Here is a 26500-nt window from a genome sequence, read left to right as displayed (position 1 = left end):
TTATATCATGTGTTTCCTAAACACGCCAAAAAGCACGATAAAAAATGGCAAGCAATGTTTTGTTTACGTTTATCTCTGATCATAATGAAGAAACAAACGCATTTACACATCTGTGTATAGGTTAGTTTTTGCATCGATTATATTGATTATTCAGTACAGTATGTTGATTTTGTTATTACCAATGTTTTACTTAATTTTTCTTAGGACTTCCAAATGAAATGTTTTTCTTTATGACGCTGCCTGAAACGACGGCGTCATAAAGTACGCTCAGTAAACAAACAAAGGCATTTAACGAACATGATGAAAGTGATAAATAATGATATTACAGTAAAAGCTTTTATAAAATATGTTATTACCTGTACAAATATTATTTACCTTATCTATATAAAATCATACATACGTAGCAAAGCAGGAAAACAATTTACGAGAGAGAGAGAGAGAGAGAGAGAGAGAGAGAGAGAGAGAGAGAGAGAGAGAGAGAGAGAGAGAGAGAGAGAGAGAGAGAGAGAGTTGTTTTACATACGTAAATGTAAATTTAAAAAAAAAAAAATAGCCCCATTTCATATAAAATAGATTATTACAAATATTTTACTTTATCATATTACAGTAGTCTGTATAATACTGTAAAGTTCAGTACAGTATGTTGTTGTTATAGTCGTGGCGATGAAATTCTCACGAAACAAAAACACGCCATTTGATTACAACAGCTGATTCATTCTCTCTCTCTCTCTCTCTCTCTCTCTCTCTCTCTCTCTCTCTCTCTCTCTCTCTCTCTCTCTCTCTCTCTCTCTCTCTTCGTGTTATACAATACTTACATTTAGATGAAGAAACTAAAATTAGTTTTCTTTGTGTCAATTAAATACGAAACGAAAAAATTATGCCGACTCTACATCCATTTCAATCATAGCTAAAAATACGGCATCCGATTTCATCAGCAAACCACTATTTTTTGGGAAACATCATTTTATTCTAGAAAATTGCTACTCTTTAAATAGTTAATTGCACATTAAGAAAGCGTGTACTTTTGTTTTTAAATTTCGGGTGTGTTTTAAAAATCGAGTATTGTTGACTTTTTTTGTTTTACTTTTGACTGTGATTAGATCAGCTGACATCTAGCTGCCGCTCTTGAGAGTGTACGAATACACTAACAAAGTATCGTTTATACCATTTCTTAACTTATTCAAACCGTTTACAGTATACAGTTGATATTACATAAGCACCAATGTGTTATAACCTATCAAATTTTTTTGTTTATTACATTTAAACCCCCCTCTCTCTCTCTCTCTCTCTCTCTCTCTCTCTCTCTCTCTCTCTCTCTCTCTCTCTCTCTCTCTCTCTACACCTCTCTCTCTCTCTGTGGGCTACATTACTTTTCACTACCTCCCATTCCTTACCTCTCTCTATCTCTCTAACAAATGATATCTTTGTTGCTCCTCAAAGTTTCATTTATATTGAAAATCAATCATGATTCAATTTTCCTTACTTTCTCCAATCTCGCACCATCGGTCACATCACGGTATTTTCGAAATTTCCGGAAAATCCGCGATATATGTATATACTGTACATGCGTTATGAAAAAAATCCGCGAAGTGGTGAATCCGCGATGGTCGAACCGCGAAGTAGCGAGGGCTCACTGTATTGATTAAATGAACAACGGCATCCGATTTCATCAGCAAACCACTATTTTTTGGGAAACATCATTTTATTCTAGAAAATTGCTACTCTTTAAATAGTTAATTGCACATTAAGAAAGCGTGTACTTTTGTTTTTAAATTTCGGGTGTGTTTTAAAAATCGAGTATTGTTGACTTTTTTTTGTTTTACTTTTGACTGTGATTAGATCAGCTGACATCTAGCTGCCGCTCTTGAGAGTGTACGAATACACTAACAAAGTATCGTTTATACCATTTCTTAACTTATTCAAACCGTCTACAGTATACAGTTGATATTACATAAGCACCAATGTGTTATAACCTATCAAATTTTTTTTTTATTACATTTAAACCCCCCTCTCTCTCTCTATCTCTCTAACAAATGATATCTTTGTTGCTCCTCAAAGTTTCATTTATATTGAAAATCAATCATGATTCAATTTTCCTTACTTTCTCCAATCTCGCACCATCGGTCACATCACGGTATTTTCGAAATTTCCGGAAAATCCGCGATATATGTGTATATTATGTACATGCGTTATGAAAAAAATCCGCGAAGTGGTGAATCCGCGATGGTCGAACAGCGAAGTAGCGAGGGCTCACTGTATTGATTAAATGAACAACTTAATTACCTTGCATTAACCACAGTTACCAGAGAACCCTATGCCCAGTAATTCTTCTTAGAAAACCAGGTTTGTTTAAATATTAGGAAAAAAAGCAAATTGGTATGCCACTCAGCTGCTACCAAAACTCTTAAAAAAAAAAACATCCTATAGAAATTAAGGGAAGTATTTGTACTGGAACATGTGACAAATTTGGAGATAATTCGTATTTTTCCTAACCTTACTGTACAAACGCGAGTTCTTTACTCCTATTTTCCCACCATCACCTACCACCTAGAAAGTCAAAGCTTCAATTAAAGTGACCAATTAAAGTGACTACTTGTCTACAGACCGTTAGAAAAAAAGTTTTAACTGCTATGTATTCCAGCTTTGCTGTTATCTCTCCCATGTAGAGGACTCAGATTTGTAAGGTTAAGAAAAATATGAATTATCTCCAAATTAGTAATTTTCTCAGGGAAAGGTAATAAGATTTACGTTAAACAATATGTACCTTACACACAAATCTAATTATACATTGCCTGGAGAAGAGTACAGAAACAAGTGAAATGAAAGAACTAATAAGCAACTGATATAAACATGAATATACAGAAAAAAAACCCCAAAACTTATATTTATCATACTTAATAATACCTAAAAGGCAAAATACACAGAATAATCATTCGACTTACTTGCAATTTCAAGAATAATTTCATGTCACCCCACCTGGAGTTATGGGGATTCTTGCGAACAATAAACTTCAGAGGAGGTTCTCGTTTCTCAAGATCCGAATCCTTTAAAAGATATTCATTCTTCGCATCAGTTTTTGTAATGAGACTGTGTTTGTCATCGTTGTCTCTGGAAAAGAAGCTGTGATTAATACTGAAAAAAATATTTAATTGCCTGTTGTATCTTCCTTTGTTATTGCTGCTTCCATACTGATCAACATTTCTTTTTGCTTACTGCTGAGCTATCAATCAGTGAAAATAACCTTCATACACCCAGCTGTACTTCCGAATACTGTAGAATAACAATGTTCTAAGCTCAATTTTTTTACCAGTGCAATATAATTGTGCATGTATTGTACCACTATATAAGGGTAAGAGAGATGTGCATGAGTGTTGTAATTCAAGGGGTATTAGTTTGTTGAGTGTAGTTGGAAAAGTGTATGGTAGAGTACTGATTAATAGGATTAAGGATAAAAGAGAGAATGCAATCTTAGAAGTACAGGGTGGTTTTCGAAGAGGTAGGGGTTGTGTGAATCAGATTTTTACACTTAGTCAGATATGTGAGAAATATTTAGCAAAAGGTGAGGAGGTGTATGTTGCGTTTATGGATCTGGAGAAAGTGTATGATAGAGTTGATAGGGAAGCAATGTGGAATGTGATGAGGTTATATGGACTAGGTGGAAGGTTGTATGAAGTGTCTAAGGAGTATGGCTGGTGTATCTCGAGTAGATAGGGTTAGGAACGAAGTGGTGAGGGTGAGAACGGGTGTAAGAAATGAGTTAGCAGCTAGAGTGGATATGAATGTGTTGAGGTGGTTTGGCCATGTTGAGAGAATGGAAAATGGCTGTCTGCTAAAGAAGGTGATGAATGCAAGAGTTGATGGGACAAGTACAAGAGGAAGGCCAAGGTTTGGGTGGATGGATGGAGTGAAGAAAGCTCTGGGTGATAGGAGGATAGATGTGAGAGAGACAAGAGAGCGTGCTAGAAATAGGAATGAATGGCGAGCGATTGTGACGCAGTTTCGGCTGGCCCTGCTGCTTCCTCCGGTGCCTTAGATGACCGCGGAGGTAGCAGCAGTAGGGGATTCAGCGTTATGAAGCTTCATCTGTTGTGGATAACGGGGGAGGGTGGGCTGTGGCACCCTAACAGTACCGGCCGAACTCGGTTGAGTCCCTTGTCAGGCTGGGAGGAACGTAGAGAGGAAAGGTCCCCTTTTTTGTTTCATTTGTTTGATGTCGGCTACCCCCCAAAATTGGGGGAAGTGCCTTGGTATATGTATGTATGTATGCAATATAATTCTAATTTTCATTACTATTATTATTGTGTTACCATTATTTTAATTTTTATTACTGTATTATCATTGTTATTATCATCAAAAGTCCCCCATAAGAAAGTATTCTGTGGTCTCTTCATAATACAGTATTATAACTATTATCATTATTATCATAACTATAATTCATATTATCATTACTATTACTGTATTATCATCATCATTATCAATATTATTACTAATGACAATTAATTGCATTTTTTAAATAATTTATTATTTTTCCTAGCAATACAAAGCTGAGTACTTTAAATATCGAGATGATTTCAACACGAGCTGGAACAAGATGGTTAACGAGAGTTGGTGCACACAGGCAAAGAGGTAAGAAAACTGCACTCCCTTGTTTGTTGATGTAAGCTACTACGGCAGTGTTCTTGCTCATCAGCACTACCGAGTAATTTCTAAATAGCACTTGGAATGCTTGTATTGCCAAAAGTTAACGCAGAAGCACTTCTTTTTTTTTGGACCACACACTGGTAAGACCAGGTCACTCAAATGAAAGTCCCACCACACCTTCGGCGCTTCTGAGGACGGTTGCATTTCTGGAGGTGCAAAGTCTCTTTCTTCCAGTTAATAGGAAAGATTGACATGTACTTCCTCTCCTACTGAAGGGATTTCTGGTTGGGATGGAGACTACCATGAGGAACGAGCTTTTCCAATGCACAAGGGTGTCTGAGAGGGCTTGCCAACATTGAGCTGTAAGTACGTACCATAAGGACAGAACGGTCGCACTCCCTCTCTGAGCTTACTGATGCAAACATCTGACGGAAAATTCTCCCTGCTGCCATGTATATCGGTATGCCCCAATAGTTTAACCTCTGTTTGGGTGCAAGATTCAATTTATCCCAATCACCAGATCATGACAAAAGGCAAGAGAAGTATATCACAATCACAATTGACTTTCTGAGGCCAGGATCAACCAATCATCAAAATCAATCAAAAGACATATCCAAGCTGCCATCAGCATGAACACTTAAGGTAACAATTGGACAGCCTGAGGAAGAAGCGGATATACCGTACTTCCGAGAGGAATGCTGCATGAGTACAATTATGCATTCTTCACATCTACTGAAAGCATAAAGTCTCCTCCTCTGATGGAACTCAGTAATGTTTATATCATTCCATACTGAACCTGATTGCAGTACAAAATGTTTCTGGGGTGAGAGATTGATGACTGGTCTCCATCCTTCAGTTGACTTCTCCACCAGAAAGAGTCAGCTGTAGAAGCCCAAAAATTCATTTACAGTGTTTTTAAGAGAAGTCTCCTCCTCCATCCATTTCACCTCCTTAACAATGCTAGGGCTTTTACTGAAATTGGTAGATAATAACAAACGCTATCAGTTAAGAGGCAGGCCGGTGGTCCAAAAAAGCTAGTACAGTAAGAAACTGTATTGAAGGATACTTGATATCTAAGGCTCAGTCCTGTTTTCTGCCAGGTTACCGGATGAAATTCCAAGCATCCCTCTACTCCTACAGGGTGTTCTCGAGTTATGAATGAGATTTATTCTTTCGATATGTCGTAAGGCAATTTTTGTAGCAAGTCGGATTTATATACTCATACAGAACACTGTATAGTATGTATATACATACATACAAACAACCAAACATACTGTATATGTATAATATACTTTTAAAAAATGGAAAACATTCCCTTCCCATTCATAAATTACTGTACCCTATATAGTAGTATCCCTACACTAATACAGTACTAGTAAACAATAAGTAATACACATAACAATTACTTACCTTTATAAACAAACAGCAACTGAAGATTTAGTGGCCATAAGAAGAGATATAAAGACCAAGTCAAGACAACCTTAAAGAAATAAAAAATTTCACCAGGTAACCAGGAATCCCTTGCTAATGACTGTATGGTCTTGAAAATGAGTATTAACAATGGGGTCACTGGCCTAGAGTAGGGTAGTCATACATTCCTCCTTAAACAAACAGCAGCGACACACCAGATAAGAGGTCCCCATGGGCCTATATCCTAATTTGATATGTCCAACATGTGGAAAGGTTGAGTCCAAGAGTGGCTTGATGAGCCATAGCATTGCACGCAAATAGACCACCAAACCAGCTACCTGTACTTTTCCAATGTCACAAGATTTGATGCCTGGAGACTGACTACTGAAGAGACTTCAATGGCAGAAAACTCAATGAACTAAAAATACTGAGTTTTCTCCTAAGTCTCTCCACAAGAACTCCTGCTGTTAGAGCAGAAGACGTGGAATCAACGAGAAAAAGAGACAAACTTGCACCTTTAGATACATAAATCTCCTCAGCTTGTGGAGGATTAATTTTATTTTATTTGCTTTAGTTTTGCCAAATTGAGAGAGAGAGAGAGAGAGAGAGAGAGAGAGAGAGAGAGAGAGAGAGAGAGAGAGAGAGAGAGAGAGAGTGTGTGTGTGTGTGTGTGTGTGTGTGTGTGTGTGTGTGTGTGTGTGTGTGTGTGTGTGTGTGTGTGTGTGTGCGGGTATGCGTGTATGTGTGTCCACGGTGCGCGCCGCCGAACAAGGGTAGTTAGTGTAATGATTGTCTGTAGTGGGAAAGACTTGGTATAATTGAGGTTGTTTGCTTACATTTTGTAGCTAGGTTAGGGCGGTGATGAATGTCTTGGGCAAAAGCATTTTCTATTTGACTGTAGCAGGAGTCGGTTGTGTCCTGAATGCTGGAATACTGTTTTTGTTCATTGACCAGCTGGCTTGGAAGAGATTTTTTGTATTAGCGTAACTACACTGTTTTCATTTAAATTTGTTAGGCGCGATCATGAATGATAGAAAGTTTATAGTTTTTCTTTGATTACAGTGCGATAGTTTAGTTAGCTAGGAGTTTTTCTTTTTTATTGCAGGCCATAATTCCTCCTTTGGACTCCTTTGGTGGTTTTGTTTGTCCGTGGCCTGTTGGTTGCCTGCCGTACATTTATAGATAGATTGATGACGACCCCGTACGTTTAATCATGTAATGATTTGGACAGACCGCTCTTGTAACTGTTGATAACCAAGCCTAATATAAGTTCCGGATGATGATGATGATGACGACGACACTGGTTTGGCCTGGACATGGAGATAATATTCTGAGAATATAAAGTTAAGCAATTGCGCAGTGAAATTGGCCGTAAGCTAATACTCTTCGCCACGAAGTTGTGGCAGTGGGCTAGGAGTTACCCGTATGTGGAAGACGGTGACCACACACAAACTTATATATTCAATATTTAAGTGTTTTCGCTTATGTTGGTGTTAGATGTGATTATTTGTTGCTGGTTTATGGCATATGGTTGTTGGTCTAGTGTTAAGGGCTTTATTTTAGTCTTTAAGTGTTTTTCGGTACTGTGTATGGACTGTCAGTGTTGGGTTGGTAAAGTTTTCTGATTATTGGTGAGTTCTGTGTACCCACCACACCATTATACCATACATATAAAAGACTGGTGTTATTTTTGTCTGCTTTAGTGTTAAGTCCGTTTAGTGATGTGTGATTTTTTTGGTTGCGTTTAATTTGTAAGCAATATAGTTTTAAGGCTCTTTGGTTTTACTGTTCCTTTTGTGCAATAGTCCAGTTGACGTAAAAGTAAGGGGTTAAGTTTGTGTTGTGGGACAATTTTTCTGTCGGAGTGATCAAGGGTGTGGGGGTTTGTTTTTGTTTACATCCCGCCACAAGCTGAGTGTGTGTAGGAGATAGGCTCTAACTCGAATGGCTACACCGCATCTAATTCTCAGCCTTGGAGATCTTAGCATTCACTTTGTCCAATGCTAGACAATCAAATTCTGACCATGGTAACCCTGGTGAAGTCCTTGATCCTTGTGGTTCACAGAAATGCCGTTCAAAAATCATAGGTGCCGCTGTCACAGGAGCCATAATAGCCTCTCAATTTTCTTTGAACACATGAGTGCAAGAACATGGACAAATGAACACCTAATCTCAGGGATCTCTTCCTCTTGGTCTGGCACCCTCAAAGTGTTGAAAACCTGAGACGACTCCTCCCTCGCAAAGGAGGTTGTCTTGACGATCCCCTTGGGAGATGGTTCATTCCTCACAGAGTAGACATGTAACAAACTACGAACTGAACCAAGGGTGTACCCAGGTGGGGCCAACCCCTTCAGAAACCCACACCAGCACATACATTGTCCTCCAATGCCTCCACAGGTGTAGCAGTAGTATGCATAGTCACCACAGGCCCCGCCTCAGAAATCCCAGCAGCAGCCCAAACCTTCTCCAGATGCCCAAGAAGGCCAACTTGCTTAGGTTCAGGAGACTGACATATAGCCACAAGCAAACTCCACTGCAGACACTACTCGAACTTCTACTCATAACAAGTGGATGTCTGTGAACAGTCATGCCCCCTGCAAAGTCCTGGAGGTGGCCAAAACCTTCTCCAGAGATGCCCAAGGAAAGTTAACTTCTTTATGTTCCAGTCATCATCATACAGCCATACACTATATGAATTCCATTGCAGAGGCGCCCCAAACTTAACACTCATAACGAATGGATGACTGCAAACAGTCGGTCCCCCTGAAAAAATCACAATAATGATGAAGATCAAAGGCAGGTTTAGACATAAATCTGCCCCACTTCTAACTACCTTCACTCAGACACAACCACATAGCTTTGCACTTTTTTATTTATTCTGAAATGGGAAATAAGAAAGAACAGCCAAAAATATGACAGGCTGATAGAGTACTTCTGTACTGTTTGCAGCTAATGTCAAAAATGCTAGGCTTGATGACTGATAGGGGGACGGGGCTTCCCCAACCCATGTCGGTAGTTATAACTACCTCATTAAGTTTCAATGGCCTTTTCAGCTTCACTTAAGTATTAGTTTGTATTCACGTGGGAAGAAATACAAATTAATTTTAAATTTATTTGTTTTTAAGCATATAAAACCTTTCATCCTCTAAAATATGGAGACTCACTCATTGATGGGAGGATGCCCATGCAACCAAACTGGAAGGTTCTTTTCTTTCCTGGACATGTCATCCTTCCTAGGCCTACATAAAACTGAGGAAGGTGACTCCAACCACCTCTTATACTATTCACAGGGATATAGAAGCAGTTAGGGCCTCGGCCAGTACTGGCTGAAGAGGAAGCCCATACTAGGAAATGGGAAATCTCTCTTGCTAACAGGGAGATGATATCAGCAATGTCAAAATAGGAACACCAATAGAAAAGTTTGGTAAGATACTGACTCATCCTCCCCATTGCCAGGAGGATAGAGGAGTTGCTTCTTGGGAAGACATAATCTGTAGAGAGGTGTTCTGTCATGTAACTTAACAGCATAACATTCTGACCAGCATATAATGGTTGCGGTTGCTGCATTCCCTCGGGTGATTAACAAAAAATATGTAGAAGAGTTAGTCGTTCTACTTTTCCTTGAGACTTATGCCAAAGCGTTACCTACACGAGATGCACACCAAGTCACATGAAGGAGCTGGCAGTGTTACACAACTATTAAGCAACCACCTCTGAGACCAAGAGGTTCAAAGGTCTGTAGACAACATCAATAGGGTACAGAGGCAAAAGTGGCGTCAAACCTTCAGATACAACATTAAGCTCCAAGTATGGCGATAAGTAAACCGGAACGTTACTAACAGGGTTATGCTTGCAAGTCCTTCCTCGAAATGAAAGAAGTACGCACTGACCAAATTCATATCTGCAACCAGGTAGCCTCAACAAGCCTAAGGGAAAGAGTCTAGACACTTCATTCTTTTCCTGCTGGGCTAATGAGAAGGCTGCAACACTCGTGAATGAAGTGTTGAGTCCTCCTCAAGCAGCACTGCAGAGCACTGACATGACACCCGGCCTCTTAATGTCAACTTACAAGGAGGGGTACAATCAAGAAGGTTCCAAACGTGTTAAAGACCGATTGGTAATGAGTTTTCATCACATACAGGATGACAACAGAATCCTCTATCACTCATACTTTTCACACGACGAAGAACATGAAATTTTCTTGCTGATGCACAGTGAGCCAGCTGGTAGCAAAAATTAATTTTTTTTACTTTTGCACATTATCATAAGGGTCATAAAAATAAAAAATACATACATTAGTGCCAAAGGAATGCAATATTATATATTGCAAGTAGTTGTTAGTATCAGTGTTTTACAGGCTTAAACATGGTTAAAGAAGTTGCTCTTGGCTGGATACTGTTTTTCCATACAAACATATTTTATTGTTTCTTAGCCACAGTTTATGAAAGGTGTGTTGTGGAGCAAATTCATATTTCAAAATTACCTATTTGTGCATTATTGGATGTATTAAAGGTCTTGATCTTTATATTCATGGTCTAAATGTTGGGTGCAACAGTGTTTGATACAAGTCCCTCAACACTTTTTTTAATTTTAGGCATATAAAAGTTTATGATAGAGCACAAAAAATTTCAAAGCTTTGCAAACATTCCCAATGGTGTTAAATGGTAGATAATTAAGTCACAAACATTAAGGCAAAAAACTTTTTAGGCAAAAAACTTTTTGCCACTAACAGCCACTTTTAGTGAACATAATTGTCGGGACAACTATGAAAAAAATATTAGCAAATGAGGAAGATATCAGATTTAAGAGTAATAATGAGCCATTATAGCTTTTTACCTGAGATATAGGACAATAACAAAGGGCATGAAATTGGGTGTTACTAACCAATATCTGTTTAATGAAGCTAGTGAAGCGATAAAGAATGGATATGTGCATAGTTTTCATGATGGTAAACTACATAATTTTCTGCTTGGAAAGATTGAAAATATCATATATGATGACACTATAGCAACAAATATTGTGATTAACTTTCTGAAAAACTTAAGAATTAAGTGGAGAAGTGTTAACAGAAACAGAAAGTTATTTCTAAATACGTACCAAGGTTGGCTTGAATCTAGTGTATCAAAACCCAGAAAATTAAACTCCTAAGAAATCTTGAGGACGACCTAAAACAGGAAGTTTTCAGGGCTCATCCAAGAAAACAAAACAAAGGAAAACTGCAGAGCTTGTTGACATATCTCCTCAAAGATAGGCTCACATATGCTACATCACGAGTTGTGTCTTTGAATGAAAAAGATTTAGAAATAAGGCAGTTTAAGTTAACTTGTAAAGTTAGATTTGATGGTACAACTGGTCAAAGTGTTTACAATCAGATTCGAAGTGATAACCAAGAACGAGATGTCATTTTCGAGTCCTGTTTATTTGTTACTTGTACGGTATCTTTACAGCTGAGTGGAAAGACAGAAACTAATGAGAAAATTATCTTATGGAAAAATAATAAGAACTCATCACCATTTTTTGTAGACCTATAAGGTTCAAATTCATGAAGGAAACCTAACAAGTTTTAGTGAAAGAGCAATACTTAAAAATGCTGTCCATATACTTAGACCAACTCGATTTAAAACGATGTTAGCGTCAATCATGATGTGAGCATTACAATGATAGATGGAAAAGTGGCATCCTCTTTATCCCTTGTCACCTACTCAAAGCAATGTTCTTTGTGTGGGGCATCACCTATGCTAATGAATGACATAGCAAAAGTTTCAAAGAGACCCGTTAAATTATGGCATTACATATGGACTACCACCATTACATGCCTGGATAAGATCTATGGGATATTGCTTAGACTTGTCATATAAGTTGCCTATAAAGAAATTGCAAGCAAGAACAAGAGGAAAAAGCAAAAGTTCAGCAACAAAAATTTAAAACATAAAAAGCTTTTTTGTGATAGGAAAGGATTAGTGATTGATATGTCAAAACAGTTAGGCTTTGGGACGTCAAATGATGGAAATACAGCTATATATATTTTTAAAAAAGCTTGCTGGAACCAAGTAAAATTCTTGGAATTAAGTTTAAATCACAGAAGAATTTGCACATCATCTTGTGTACTTTTATCATATCGGTTTGATATAAATGCCACATCATTCAAATCCTTCTGCATCAATACCGCTAAAATTTACGTGGAAGAGTACAACTGGTATTATATGCCTCAGAGTTTGCATACAATTCTTATTCATGGAGGTTCAGTGATTGAACAGTTTAGTATGCCTATTGGACTTTACCCCCAAAGAGGCCCAAGAAGCCAAAAACAAAGACTTTTAAGAAGTTCAGCGAGTCATTTTGCCGGAAAATATCCTGAAAAAAAAATAATGACGACTTAATGCGACTGTTATTCTGCTCATCCGATCCCCTGATAACATCAATGAGAAATCAGACAAAAAAGCACATCTAAGAAAGATCTGCCAGATGATGCTTGACTGCTCCTCATTACAGATTCTTAAATATCAAGTGAAGGACCATAAGCATAATGAGACCTGTACCTTAACTAAAGATCATTTATGCACTTTTCTTACATAGGCTAAATGGCTTCTCCTTTTAGCATTTATTCTTGCATTCCTTATCATCTTCAAATAATTTACTTTACTTGCTTTATACTATACCTTTTTTAATTGTGATCTCTTGAAAGGATGCTTTTTTTTTTTTTTTTTAATGTTCTTCATTGGCTATTATACAAAATGTATTACAATTAAGATACTATGGCTTTAGTTTCCATGATTTCACTCATTTTCCAAGAAAATATGATTTACAGAATTACCAAATTACAGAATACATATGCTCAAAATCACAGAGTTGTACTGATTTCATATCTTTTCTTTCAATTTATAATGGTTTAGAATAATGTTAATCCCATAGAAAGCTGAAAGTATTTTTGTCCCTTAAGTCCCATTGTGGCCAACTGTGTGATGCTGAGAAGAGAGAGAGTTTTGAGGAAAAGATACCTAGGATAACTTCCTAAGACTAGCAGTATTCTGAGGACGAGGACCATCCTAATCTTGGACCTAGTCCAAGGATATGCAAAACTGTTCAAAACTCCCTTCAAGCATGGATCGATCCCCTGAGGAGGAATGATCCATACATCAATGAGGAACTTCCTCTGCAGAGAAAGGTCAGTAAGTCCATGACCTGTGGAAAAGTGCTCTGGCTGAAGAAAATATTATCTCTCGTGACCAACCTGAGAGCTTACAAAATATGACACCCCTCTACTTACAGCCATCTCCTGATTGTCCAGGGAGGTGGAAAAACACATCCAACTCTATCTGGATGGTGTGGGTAATCGATCCCTAGATCAACCGTACCTGTTGCCAGTATTTAAGAAGTTTCTGACATACTGGGATCATGGTCTGGCTGCCCGAATCCTGCGGAAATGGTTACCAGGTGAGTTCCGTCCCTCACTACCAGAGGAAGAGGGTGGCTTTAAGAGCAGAAAATATCTTACCCTTACCTGGGCTATAGTGCCAGTCATTGGCAGGTGTGGGATTGGTTCTCTGCAACCAGTGCTACAGCAATGTCTGAACACTCACTGACACTGCACTAAACAAGGATCAGGATCGGGGGAACACTGTTGATGACAGGTGTGCCCGCCACACAAATAATTTACATTACAGGGAATGCAAATATAGGTGATACTCAGTGATCTTTAGCTTTTTGGTAATAAGCAGGTAACTGTTTTTAAAGGTGGAAGATGCCACAGCTACCCAAATGCCTGACTACCAACTGGGTCAACTGGAAAGAGTAGCCAAGAATTGAAACATGGTTCTTGCAAAGAGCAGCCAAATGCTCCACAAATATACATCAAACATAAAAGGTTTGTAATGTAAGATGAGCACTGACTAATATTCGTGAAATAAAAATGAGAATAACATTAATGTTTTGGAAAGGTTTCCTAGAGCAGATTGCATTTGTAACACCTTATAATAGTGCACTTTGGAGAACAACTATGGAGAAACTTATCCTTATTCAAAATGAAATTTGGTAAAAAATATGGGACTGTCTAAATCTTAAATTTTAAAATAAATATAAACAAAATCATCAAAATGAAAATACATACCAGGTAATAACATACCTACACTGGTCACATACTGGATGGTCAAAACTATGAAAAAGATAAGAATTGTTGAAAACCTGATTACATTCCAGGCAGTGTGGTCTGTCCTCTTCAATTAACGGTGCCGGTTCTTTTACCAATTTCATCTGAAACATCATAATCCATATGTTTATATAAGCATCCTAGGAAATAACTTTCTGAATTTAATCAAAACAATCCTCTATACTGCATTATATTTTGTTCTTTTTGTATTCATGTAATGTGAGTGGCTGATTAGTCGTAATTGAAAGGCTACATATTTGAAATGCCCAAATCCACAAGATACTGTATAATACAGTGTATAAAGGATTTACTTAAAAAAAAAAAAATGCATGCAAAATATTCATACTTGATACTGAACTAAATATATAAAGTAATACATTTAATAGGTATCCCTATATATGACAAATTTGGGAGTAATTTATATTTTCCCTGGCATACAAACCTAGAGCTCTTTAAGAGTGCATTATTATTTTGGCGAAGCTGAAAAAGTTGCAAAATAACAAATTTGTAAGAAATTTGTATTTTTCCTAGTATACAAACCTGGAGCTATTTATAGGGGTATACTTTCGGCGTAGCTGAAAGACGAGCCATGATAATTTTAGTGAGGGATAACTACCCCATCCGCTAGTTAGCGGGTGGGGGGTGGGGTAGATTGGCTACCCAGCTCACTCACACCTCTTGGCTGAGTAACCACTTTGCTTTATGGCAGGACTTCTCAGGGGACAGGGTGGTGGGCCAATTTGTATGAATAGCTCAAGGTTTGTATACTGTACTAGGAAAAATACAAATTACTTACAAATTTGTCATTTGTTCCGGCGTAGATACAAACCCTCCGCTATTTATAGGGGTGACTTACTCTTAAGAGGGAGGAAGGCCTCACCAACTGGCCTTGGTCATGACCCGGGGTCCTCTCAATTTCGATCTGGGATTGATAGTAGAAGGGATCCTACCCTTGCTAAAATCAAGTGCCGATATGAGGTAATGCATTGATAGCGGCCTGTAGAAGCTTGTGTGTGAGTAGAACTAACAGAGTGGCATGTCTTTAACATAGGAACTTGAGTACAAAACCTATTCTTGAGACTTACCCAATACCCTCCCTCAAAAAGGTATTGGGGACATAAAGTATTATTCTATACTTAGGAGGCACAAGGGAAATGAGTCTTACCTGCAGCGAGGTGAGGTCAGCTATGCTGAGGCTTGCGGAGCTGTTTTCCCCAGAGGGGAGGAGGTGAAAGGAAGAAAGGAGCCAAGTCATTCTTACTCATTCACCCCAGACTAATCTGGGTAACCTCAGCCCTCAACACTCTGCTACTTGTCCATCAAGGAGCCTGAGGTGTTTAGACCATTTGTTGTGCGACCACCACAGGACCGATGGAAAAGGTTTCCATGTTCCTGTGGGTTACGTCTTTGCAGGTAGTGGGCCGTGAAGGTCGGCTGACGCTACCACATGCCCCCTTACAGTATCTGCGCCACAGAGTAGTTTCTTGAACGCCTTCAATCTCCTGATGCCTTCAGGAAGACAAAGAATCAAACTTACTGTACCAGCATCTTATTACAACTTTTTTGACATCCCTCTCCTTGAACATGGATAAAACTTCATCATCCATGATACAGAACTTATTGTTACTAAACAAATGGAACTAAACAGCAACTGGGTTTATGACTAAGAGAGAGGAACTATCTCCAATACTTCTAGAGACAAGTCCCCAAGGAAGGAAAAATATCTGGAGGGGGTGAGAGGGCCTTGTCTGCATAGAAAACCTCTGCTCATCACCTTGGCCAGAAACCAGCCCCTGTAATACTCAAACCAGCAATCACAGGCTCTCAGGTTATTAGGAGGCTATGCATTAATGCATAGAATAGGGTTCCTCTATCGTAAACCTAATGAGGAATTAAAGACCTCTGCTAATGGCCTTGCTCATTTAATCTAATCTAAAAAGGCTTTAATGACTTTGAGCAACTTGACTTCTACGCCATGCTTCTTTCAAAACATCAAAGAAAATGTTACAGGGGCATGATTTATTGCTTCACAAATATCACAGACCCAAATCCTCCTTTAAAAAATCAAGCAGTAATTCATTAGTACCTACACAAATATTCAACATACAAAAAGTATATTCTGGGGCCCAAACAACATCAAGTTCTTAATTTATTCTTACATTCAGAAGAATATATTTGACAGTCATCCTCAAACAGGGAACTACAGAACCAATAATAAAACCTCAACAATAACCTCTTGTCCATGACACACGACCACAAGCCACCTATTAAAACATTTAAAAACTTCCTTAACTTTCAATATTAGGGAATCAATATGACTAAATCATGTGAAATGTTATTTTCATTAGTAAAATAAATTTTTGAATATACTTACCCGATGATCATGTAGCTGTCAACTCCGTTGCCCGACAGAAATCTAAGGTCGGGATACGCCAGCGATCGCTATACAGGTGGGGGTGTACACAACAGCGCCATCTGTGAGCAGGTACTCAAGTACTTCTTGTCAACAAGAACTCAATTTTCTCCTCGGTCCACTGGTTCTCTATGGGGAGGAAGGGCGGGTCCTTAAATTCATGATCATCGGGTAAGTATATTCAAAAATTTATTTTACTAATGAAAATAACATTTTTCAATATTAATCTTACCCGATGATCATGTAGCTGATTCACACCCAGGGTGGTGGGTGGAGACCAGCATACATGTTAACAATAGAAGCTAAGTATCCCGTATTTCATTTTATCAGTTATTCAAAATAACAAACATAAAATAAATAAGTACCTGGTAAGGAAGTCGACTTGAACCATTACTCTGCCTTTTTTAAGTACGTCTTCCTTACTGAGCCTAGCGGTCCTCTTAGGATGCTGAACGACTCCTAGGTGCCGAAGTATGAAGGGCTGCAACCCATACTAAAGGACCTCATCACAACCTCTAATCTAGGCGCTTCTCAAGAAAGAATTTGACCACCCGCCAAATCAACCAGGATGCGGAAGACTTCTTAGCCTTCCGTACAACCCAAAAACAACAATAAAAAGTATTTCAAGAGAAAGATTAAAAAAGGTTATGGGATTATGGGAATGTAGTGGCTGAGCCCTCACCTACTACTGCACTCGCTGCTACGAATGGTCCCAGGGTGTAGCAGTTCTCGTAAAGAGACTGGACATCTTTGAGATAGAATGATGCGAACACTGACTTGCTTCTCCAATAGGTTGCATCCATAACACTCTGCAGAGAACGGTTCTGTTTGAAGGCCACTGAAGTAGCGACAGCTCTTACTTCATGCGTCCTTACCTTCAGCAAAGCAAGGTCTTCTTCCTTCAGATGAGAATGTGCCTCTCTAATCAGAAGTCTGATGTAGTAAGAAACTGCGTTCTTAGACATCGGTAGAGCAGGCTTCTTGATAGAACACCATAAAGCTTCTGATTGTCCTCGTAATGGCTTTGTCCGTCTTAAATAGTACTTAAGAGCTCTTACTGGGCAAAGTACTCTCTCTAGTTCGTTCCCCACCAAGTTGGACAGGCTTGGGATCTCGAACGACTTGGGCCAAGGACGGGAAGGAAGCTCGTTTTTAGCCAAAAAACCGAGCTGCAAGGAACATGTAGCCGTTTCAGATGTAAAACCTATGTTCCTGCTGAAGGCGTGGATCTCACTGACTCTTTTAGCTGTTGCTAAGCAAACGAGGAAAAGAGTCTTCAATGTGAGATCCTTAAAAGAGGCTGATTGAAGCGGTTCGAATCTAGATGACATCAGGAACCTTAAAACCACGTCTAGGTTCCAGCCTGGAGTGGACAACCGACGTTCCTTTGAGGTCTCAAAAGACCTAAGAAGGTCCTGTAGATCTTTGTTGGTGGAAAGATCCAAGCCTCTGTGGCGGAAGACCGCTGCCAACATACTCCTGTAACCCTTGATCGTAGGAGCTGAGAGGGATCTTACATTCCTGAGATGTAACAGAAAGTCAGCAATCTGTGTTACAGAGGTACTGGTTGAGGAAACTGCATTCGCCTTGCACCAGCTTCGGAAGACTTCCCATTTTGACTGATAGACTCTGAGAGTGGATGTCCTCCTTGCTCTGGCAATCGCTCTGGCTGCCTCCTTCGAAAAGCCTCTAGCTCTTGAGAGTCTTTCGATAGTCTGAAGGCAGTCAGACGAAGAGCGTGGAGGCTTGGGTGTACCTTCTTTACGTGAGGCTGACGCAGAAGGTCCACTCTTAGAGGAAGAGTCCTGGGAACGTCCACTAGCCATTGCAGTACCTCGGTGAACCATTCTCTCGCAGGCCAGAGGGGAGCAACCAACGTCAACCGTGTCCCTTCGTGGGAAGCGAACTTCTGAAGTACCCTGTTGACAATCTTGAACGGAGGGAACGCATACAGGTCTAGATGGGACCAATCCAGCAGAAAGGCATCCACGTGAACTGCTGCTGGGTCTGGAATCGGAGAACAATACATCGGGAGCCTCTTGGTCATCGAGGTAGCGAAGAGATCTATGGTGGGCTGACCCCACAGGGTCCATAGTCTGCTGCAAACATTCTTGTGAAGGGTCCACTCTGTGGGGATGACCTGACCCTTCCGGCTGAGGCGATCTGCCATGACATTCATGTCGCCCTGAATGAACCTCGTTACCAGCGAAAGCTTTCGATCTCTTGACCAAATGAGGAGGTCCCTTGCGATCTCGAACAACTTCCTCGAATGAGTCCCTCCTTGCTTGGAGATGTAAGCCAAGGCTGTGGTGTTGTCGGAGTTCACCTCCACCACCTTGTTTAGCTGGAGGGACTTGAAGTTTATCAAGGCCAGATGAACTGCCAAAAGCTCCTTGCAATTGATGTGAAGTGTCCTTTGCTCCTGATTCCACGTGCCCGAGCATTCCTGTCCGTCCAGTGTCGCACCCCAGCCCGTGTCCGATGCGTCCGAGAAGAGACGGTGGTCGGGGGTCTGAACAGCCAATGGTAGACCTTCCTTGAGAAGAATGCTGTTCTTCCACCACGTCAGTGTAGACCTCATCTCTTCGGAAACAGGCACTGAGACCGCCTCTAGCGTCATGTCCTTTCTCCAGTGAGCAGCTAGATGATACTGAAGGGGGCGGAGGTGGAGTCTCCCTAACTCGATGAACTGGGCCAGCGATGAAAGTGTCCCTGTTAGACTCATCCACTGCCTGACTGAACATCGGTTCCTTCTCAGCATGCTCTGGATGCATTCTAGGGCTTGATTGATCCTTGGGGCCGACGGAAAAGCCCGAAAAGCTCGACTCTGAATCTCCATACCTAGATAGACAATGGTCTGGGATGGGACGAGTTGGGACTTCTCTATATTGACCAGGAGGCCCAATTCCTTGGTCAGATCCAAAGTCCATCTGAGATTCTCCAGACAGCGACGACTTGACGGAGCTCTTAAAAGCCAGTCGTCCAAATAGAGGGAGGCTCTGATGTCTGCCAAGTGAAGGAATTTGGCAATATTCCTCATCAGTCTGGTAAACACAAGAGGTGCCGTGCTTAGGCCAAAGCACAGGGCTTGGAATTGGTACACGACCTTTCCAAAGACGAACCTTAGGAAAGGTTGGGAGTCTGGATGGATGGGGACGTGAAAATACGCGTCTTTCAGGTCTAACGAGACCATCCAGTCCTCCTTCCTGACCGCTGCTAGGACCGACTTCGTCGTCTCCATCGTGAACGTCTGCTTGGTGACAAAAGCATTGAGAGCACTGACGTCCAGCACCGGTCTCCAACCTCCTGTCTTCTTCGCTACCAGGAAGAGACGGTTGTAGAAGCCCGGGGATTGATGGTCCCGGACTATGACTACCGCTCCCTTTTGTAGCAAGAGCGACACCTCTTGTTGCAACGCTAGCCTCTTGTCCTTCTCCTTGTAGTTGGGAGAGAGGTTGATGGGAGATGTAGCTAGAGGGGGACTGCGGCAGAACGGAATTCTGTACCCCTCCTTTAGCCACTTCACAGACTGAGCGTCTGCACCTCTGCTCTCCCAAGCTCGCCAGAAGAACTTGAGCCTGGCTCCCACTGCTGTCTGGAGAGGAAGGCAGTCAGAACCTGCCTTTTGCGGACTTGGAACCCTTCTTGGATTTGCCACGGTGACTGTCGGCACGGGTACCTCCTCTGCTGGAGGTTCTGCCACGAAAGGGCGGGATGAACCTAGTAGCTGGTGTGTCTACTGCTGCAGGACGGAAAGGTCTAGGCACGGAAGGTAAAGCTTTAGCCTTACGTGCAGAAGAAGCCATCAGATCATGGGTATCCTTCTGGACCAGTGAGGCAGCCATCCCCTGAATCAGCTCCTCCGGAAACAGACACTTGGAGAGAGGAGCAAACAACAACTCCGACTTCTGGCAAGGAGTGATACCAGACGACAAGAAGGAGCAAAGATGTTCTCTCTTCTTAAGCACTCCTGACGTGTAAGAAGCCGCAAGTTCACCAGACCCATCCCGAATGGCTTTGTCCATGCAAGACATGATCAGCATGGCAGAGTCCTTATCCGAAGGGGAAGTCTTTCTGCTTAACGCTCCCAAACACCAATCGAGGAAGTTGAAGATCTCGAAAGCACGAAAGACTCCCTTCAACAGATGATCCATGTCAGAAAAGGACCAACAAATCTTCGATCGTCTCATAGCCAGCCTGCGGGGAGAGTCAACCAGACTTGAAAAGTCGCCCTGGGCAGAGGCAGGAACCCCCAAGCCGGGTTGCTCTCCCGTGGCATACCAGACGCTAGACTTGGAAGCAAGCTTGGTAGGCGGAAAGATGAAAGCAGTCTTTCCCAGTTGCTTCTTGGACTGCAACCACTCTCCCAAAACCCTCAAAGCTCTCTTGGATGAGCGCGCGAGGACAAGCTTGGTGAAGGCAGGAGCAGCAGACTGCATGCCCAGAGCAAACTCGGAGGGAGGAGAGCGAGGGGTTGCAGACACAAACTGTTCAGGATACAAGTCCCTGAACAAGGCAAGGACTTTACGAAAGTCTAAAGAGGGAGGCGTAGACTTGGGCTCTTCTAAGTCTGAGTGCGGTTCATCCAAATGTGCATGTTCGTCATCCGAAATTCCATCATCCGAAAGCTGAGTAGGAAGTGGCAAAGGCGGAGCAGAAAGCTGAACGGCTGAATCCGGCAGCACGGGTGCATGCGTAGCTGCTGCGGATCCAACATCATGCCGCTGCTGGTCAGTCTGCGAGCTGGCAACAACAAAAGCAGAGTGCTGGTGCGTGGGAGGGACTGCCGTGGGTTGCGGAGCATGCCGTATGGGATGCGGAGCATGCCGCATGGGTTGCGGAGCATGCCGCAAAGAGTCAGAACCCGGCAGCTCTACAGCACCTTCCCACTGCTGATGCGGTAGCTCACGCATGTCAACGGATGGTGCAGCAAGAACATGCGTCTGGCAGGGAGGACTGCGCATCGGTGGTGGAGCTCTCACAGGTGGAGTGTGGGAGCAGGCAGCCGCAGTATCTGCTGAGCGCACAACCGCGGCAGGTTGTAGGCTAACAGGGGCAGTGTCAACCTTCTCAGCATGATACTCTTGCATGAACGCAGCAAGCTGAGACTGCATAGTCTGCAGCATGGACCACTTAGGGTCTACCGTGGTTGGAGCAGCAACAGACGGAGCAGTAGCCTGTTGTGGAACCACTCTACCTCTCTTGGGAGGTGTGCAGTCTTCGGAAGACTGCGGCGAGTCCGAACTGACCCAGTGGCTACACCTGGGCCGTTGGACTCGCTCGGCAGGGACCTTACGCTTAAGAGGTCGTGAGACCTTGGTCCATCGTTTCCTCCTTGAAACTTCTTCCACAGACGAGGGATGATAGGGCTCATTCGTCTGTATGTGGATGGGACGATCTCTAAGAGAAACATCCGCAACCACTGAGGGTACATCCGTACGCTGATCAAGGCCTGCCGAACCCTTTGGTCCTTCGACATTGCTTCTCCCCTGGGCTTGGGAGCTTGCAAGAGGTCCCGGACTAGGAGGACGACTGGCACGAACAGATGTACCCTCATGCGCAACACTGACACTGACACTTTTCACCTCACTTGCACTAACACTTCCCACTGCACTTTTCGCTTTCAGCTCTTTGACATCTGCCAAAAGCTGATTACGGTCATTAGCCAATGACTCCACTCTGTCACCAAGGGCCTGAATGGCACGCATCATATCCGCCATGGATGGCTGAGCACTAGTAGCAGGGTCTGGAGTCACCACTACAGGGGAAGGAAAAGGTTGAGGGGCATGGGGAGAGGAAAAATCAACAGAGCGAGAAGAACTCCTCCTGATCCTATCCTTCTCTAACTTACGTGCATTTTTGAGGAATTCGTTAAAATCGAATTCCGAAAGCCCAGCGCATTCCTCACACCGATCTTCCAATTGACAGGATTTACCCCTACAATTGGAACAAACGGTGTGAGGATCTATGGAGGCCTTCGGAAGACGCCTAGTACAAGCCCTAACACTACACTGCCTGTACTTAGGGACTTGAGAATGGTCAGACATCTTGAATTGTAGAAATGGTCAAGGGGGGATTCCAAAAACTAGCAAAGTTCGTTAACAATTAATCCAAATTAATTCCAAAAGCTTGCTAAGCTAATGATAAAGCTTCCTGAATAGCGAAGGCTAAAATCTAGAGCGAATACATCACCAAATCGTGAGAAACAACTCCAGAATCAACAGCGTATCCAAATAGGTCTTGCCGGTGGCACGACAGAGGAAAAATTGAGTTCTTGTTGACAAGAAGTACTTGAGTACCTGCTCACAGATGGCGCTGTTGTGTACACCCCCACCTGTATAGCGATCGCTGGCGTATCCCGACCTTAGATTTCTGTCGGGCAACGGAGTTGACAGCTACATGATCATCGGGTAAGATTAATATTGAAAATTTACAATTAAATATCATACCCAGAAATTTCCCTTCTTAATTATTAGCTAAAATAATTTCTTTCTAATTACTCTAATACTCTACGTCTACATCTGCTTTATCATTCAGCAACAGTCTTAGATGCAGAAAATCCGAAACTGTGCTCACCAGCCTATTTACTGAAGATATTATACCTTTACAAATGTTTACATCCTGTTGTGGAATCATAACTGGTTCAGTAGATTGCCAAATCCATCAACAAAGAAATAGCACTTTGCAGGAGAGGAAAAGCCCTTTAAGATGTTATTAATAACAGCAGCAAAACATGATACAATATGGATACTTCCATATGGTAATCTATCACCTGAACAAAGCTATTTTTTACAGTGCACTTCTCACTAAATTTTATGAAAATCTGATAAAAATGAATTAATGAATCTGGTTGTTACCACAAAAACCCATTCTGTATAATAAACCTTATCAAGATACTGTATAAGAAAACTCCAAAGATTCGACAATGCTTGGAAAAGCTGGGAAGAATTTGGTTGGATAATCTACACAATCGATCATGAGTAGACAAGTTCTTTTGAAAACAAAATTTAAGCTTCCAAAAACCATACTACAAATGGTATTAATCCCCATCTCCATTTATACACAGGACTAGTTAGTGCAATTGACCTGTAGCTTTTGCATTCAAAGGCATGCTTATTTGGTTTCTTAGCAAGAATTATAATAACTGCAGCACAGTATAGTTATCTCCTATATCTTATTTATAATTGCCATGAGAAAAATACTTTAATTACCTGAAATATTTTATAGCATCTCATACAGTATTGTACCTTACCACTAGGCAGTAGCCTTGGATCAAGATAGACCATCTCTAAATTCTTTAAGGAATATATTTTCCATTATGCATCTCCCTGCCCTTAGAGATAAGATGTAAGGAATCTGAGATTAAAAAATTCTTTGAAACTCAGGAGAACAATCTTCTGAGCTAAGATATAAGGTACTTGAAACTTTTCACCCTAGTCTCTTAGAAACATAAGAATCACTGATTGTAACATCATTCTCTTTTAAATGTCTTTTCCAATCTTTCCTTAAACATGTCTGAGGACAATCCAACTGCAAATGATATCTTTACATATTTGATAGGGTTGTGAAGGAACTACAGCACGAAAAATAAGGCGCACACACTTCACACATGACGAGACCAAGATTTTTCATCTAATTTCTAGGCCACTTAAATTGTTTTATAGTATTATTTCTAGTTTTCATTGTGAATTATCATTTTGTATTAATTTCTGATGTTAGGGGTTATGAGTTGTTTAGTAATTCCCATTGGAAATCTTTATTAATTAGTGTATGTGTGTACTTGAGGAATTGCGAATTGCATCGAGTTGATCTCTATTGTATTTCCTAAGGGAAAATTGTTTTAGTGTACATTTTGATTTGCAAGTGTACTCACAGAACGAATTAAACTCATAAAGCGAGTACCACTGTACATTATTTGTCACTTGTTCCATATTAACATATAATCATGTTGATAATGAAAAATAATTATACTGCTACAATTTTCTCCAATATACAACACACTTCTCTGCTTTTCTACCCAAAAGTTTTCACTCTGCCAACTTCAAATACTGATTAACCAGTCTATTCTATTTTTGATCCTCCAGTACTTGTCTGTTTTAGCAACTGACTATGCCTATCTCCTGAGTATATACTATTCCCAAACTATTTTGCATAGAATCACAACTGTTTCATTTGCATTGATCTTGAAAATTCCACATTCAAGATTTTCTTGTTATGCTTGAATTTCTGAAACTCTAACAGGAGCAAAGTCATCAGCAAGAACATCTCAACTTCCAAAGATAATCTAATTAACAACAAACGGACTGAAAAGACCCAAATGTGCAGGATAAAAGGTTTAATAAGCTTTATATTAGGTGAATTTATAAAAACAACCCTTGTCTATCTTAAACTTCAATATACCTTGAAAAATCAAAATGACAAAGCATTTTTTTTTCTAAATATTCTTGGATATATTTCATTGAATAACAACTTAACTTACTGCTGCCATCATATCATCATCCATAATTTCTTCTTCTTCCATAAAAAATCCTCCACCAGTATCAATGAGCTTTGTATCATTGATTCTAATGATCTTTTTTCCTTCATCCTTGTTTTCCCTGAAATAGAAACAATACCTTAGAAAACAAACTTTCAACTAATGACTTTTAATGGTATAAACTGCAATTTTCTTCTCATTTACATTTCATATTCAATACATATGACTCCATTATTTACATAGCCTTAATGACCAAAAATCAGAATTAACGGTGTCATATTGCTTTTATAAACATGACAATCTTGTGTAACTCTTGGGTATGCAGACTCAGCCACTACAGGGTTGTATGATTTATCATGAATACCGTATATTCTCTATTTTGTACATCAGCACATAGGGTAAACTCTTATGCAAAATTCAGGAAACCTTAAGGAAGGATGTAATTCATCAGATTGGAAATCACCTTAGACCTGGTACCACTAAAGTAAATGTACATTTAGGTAGGAAGAGAGGGGAGCAAATGAAAAGTAAAATGCAGAAATCCAAACAGCTACTGTCTGAAGAGATGTAACTTATCATATTCACTGTATGCAGTACCCACTAGTGTTCACAAAAAGCATGTAAAACCAGACAAAAAAATTTAAACCTCACAGGGTAGTTGCACACTTATTTTACCTTGCACATGTATTTTAGGTGGCACTCAATATTACATATACAGTATATATTACATTATACATACATATTATATATATATAAATATATCGCTCATTTGCGAGAAGAGTGTCATAACTCAAAATTTTGCTATTTTGAGTTATTGCCACCATCAAAAAGCCTGTGTCAAGCTCTACAAGTGACAATAACGTCATAACTGAGTCTGCAAATATGGCCACTAGAGAGCATCATGTGTCACTCTTGCACTACCTCGATCGTCACAACATTTGGTATCAATTTCGACATATCTCAGTTACTCAAGAGCTTTTTTGGAGTAAGGATGTATGCTGTTGCGTGAACACTGGCATATTTTGTACTATGTCATCATTGTAACTAACGTGAGTATTCCCTTACTATGTTTATTTTTTCATGTAGAATGTATTAATTTGAGTTGAGACAGTATTCATGCAAACCTCTAATGAGGCTATATGAAACTATTCCAAGATATGACAGTCTTCAAGCAAACTACTACTAACATCGAAGTATTTACTCAAGTTATGTCACTATTACAACCCACTAAAACCTACATAGCTTTCAAGGAAAATAGTTGATCTCAATATATGACTCTATTGAAGCAAACAATATGATTCTTAACCATTTTTACAAATTTTATTTAGAATTAGGTCGCTCTTCCCACAGAAAAAGAGTCATATCAATTTAAGCAAAATTTATAATATGAGTAGTAGAGGTAAGAAGCTCGTGA

General features: G+C 40.4%; 1 protein-coding gene across 2 annotated transcripts in view; it reads right to left on the bottom strand.

The window, feature by feature from the left end:
• Xpac (DNA repair protein complementing XP-A cells homolog Xpac) overlaps nt 1-26500 on the bottom strand; it is a 117039-nt gene that overhangs the window by 32979 nt on the left and 57560 nt on the right. For both annotated transcript variants that reach the window (XM_068389639.1, XM_068389647.1), the window contains exons 3-5: nt 25090-25207; nt 14174-14301; nt 2943-3108 (exon numbers count right to left, since the gene is read on the bottom strand). In XM_068389639.1, the coding sequence (XP_068245740.1) occupies nt 2943-3108; nt 14174-14301; nt 25090-25207 (412 nt within the window). The remainder of the gene's footprint in view (nt 1-2942; nt 3109-14173; nt 14302-25089; nt 25208-26500) is intronic.

This window comes from Palaemon carinicauda, chromosome 1 (genome assembly GCF_036898095.1).
Source record: "Palaemon carinicauda isolate YSFRI2023 chromosome 1, ASM3689809v2, whole genome shotgun sequence".
In the NCBI taxonomy this organism is placed as follows: domain Eukaryota; kingdom Metazoa; phylum Arthropoda; class Malacostraca; order Decapoda; family Palaemonidae; genus Palaemon; species Palaemon carinicauda.
Note: the sequence above shows the minus strand (reverse complement) of the source record. Positions and strands in the feature narration are given on the sequence as shown.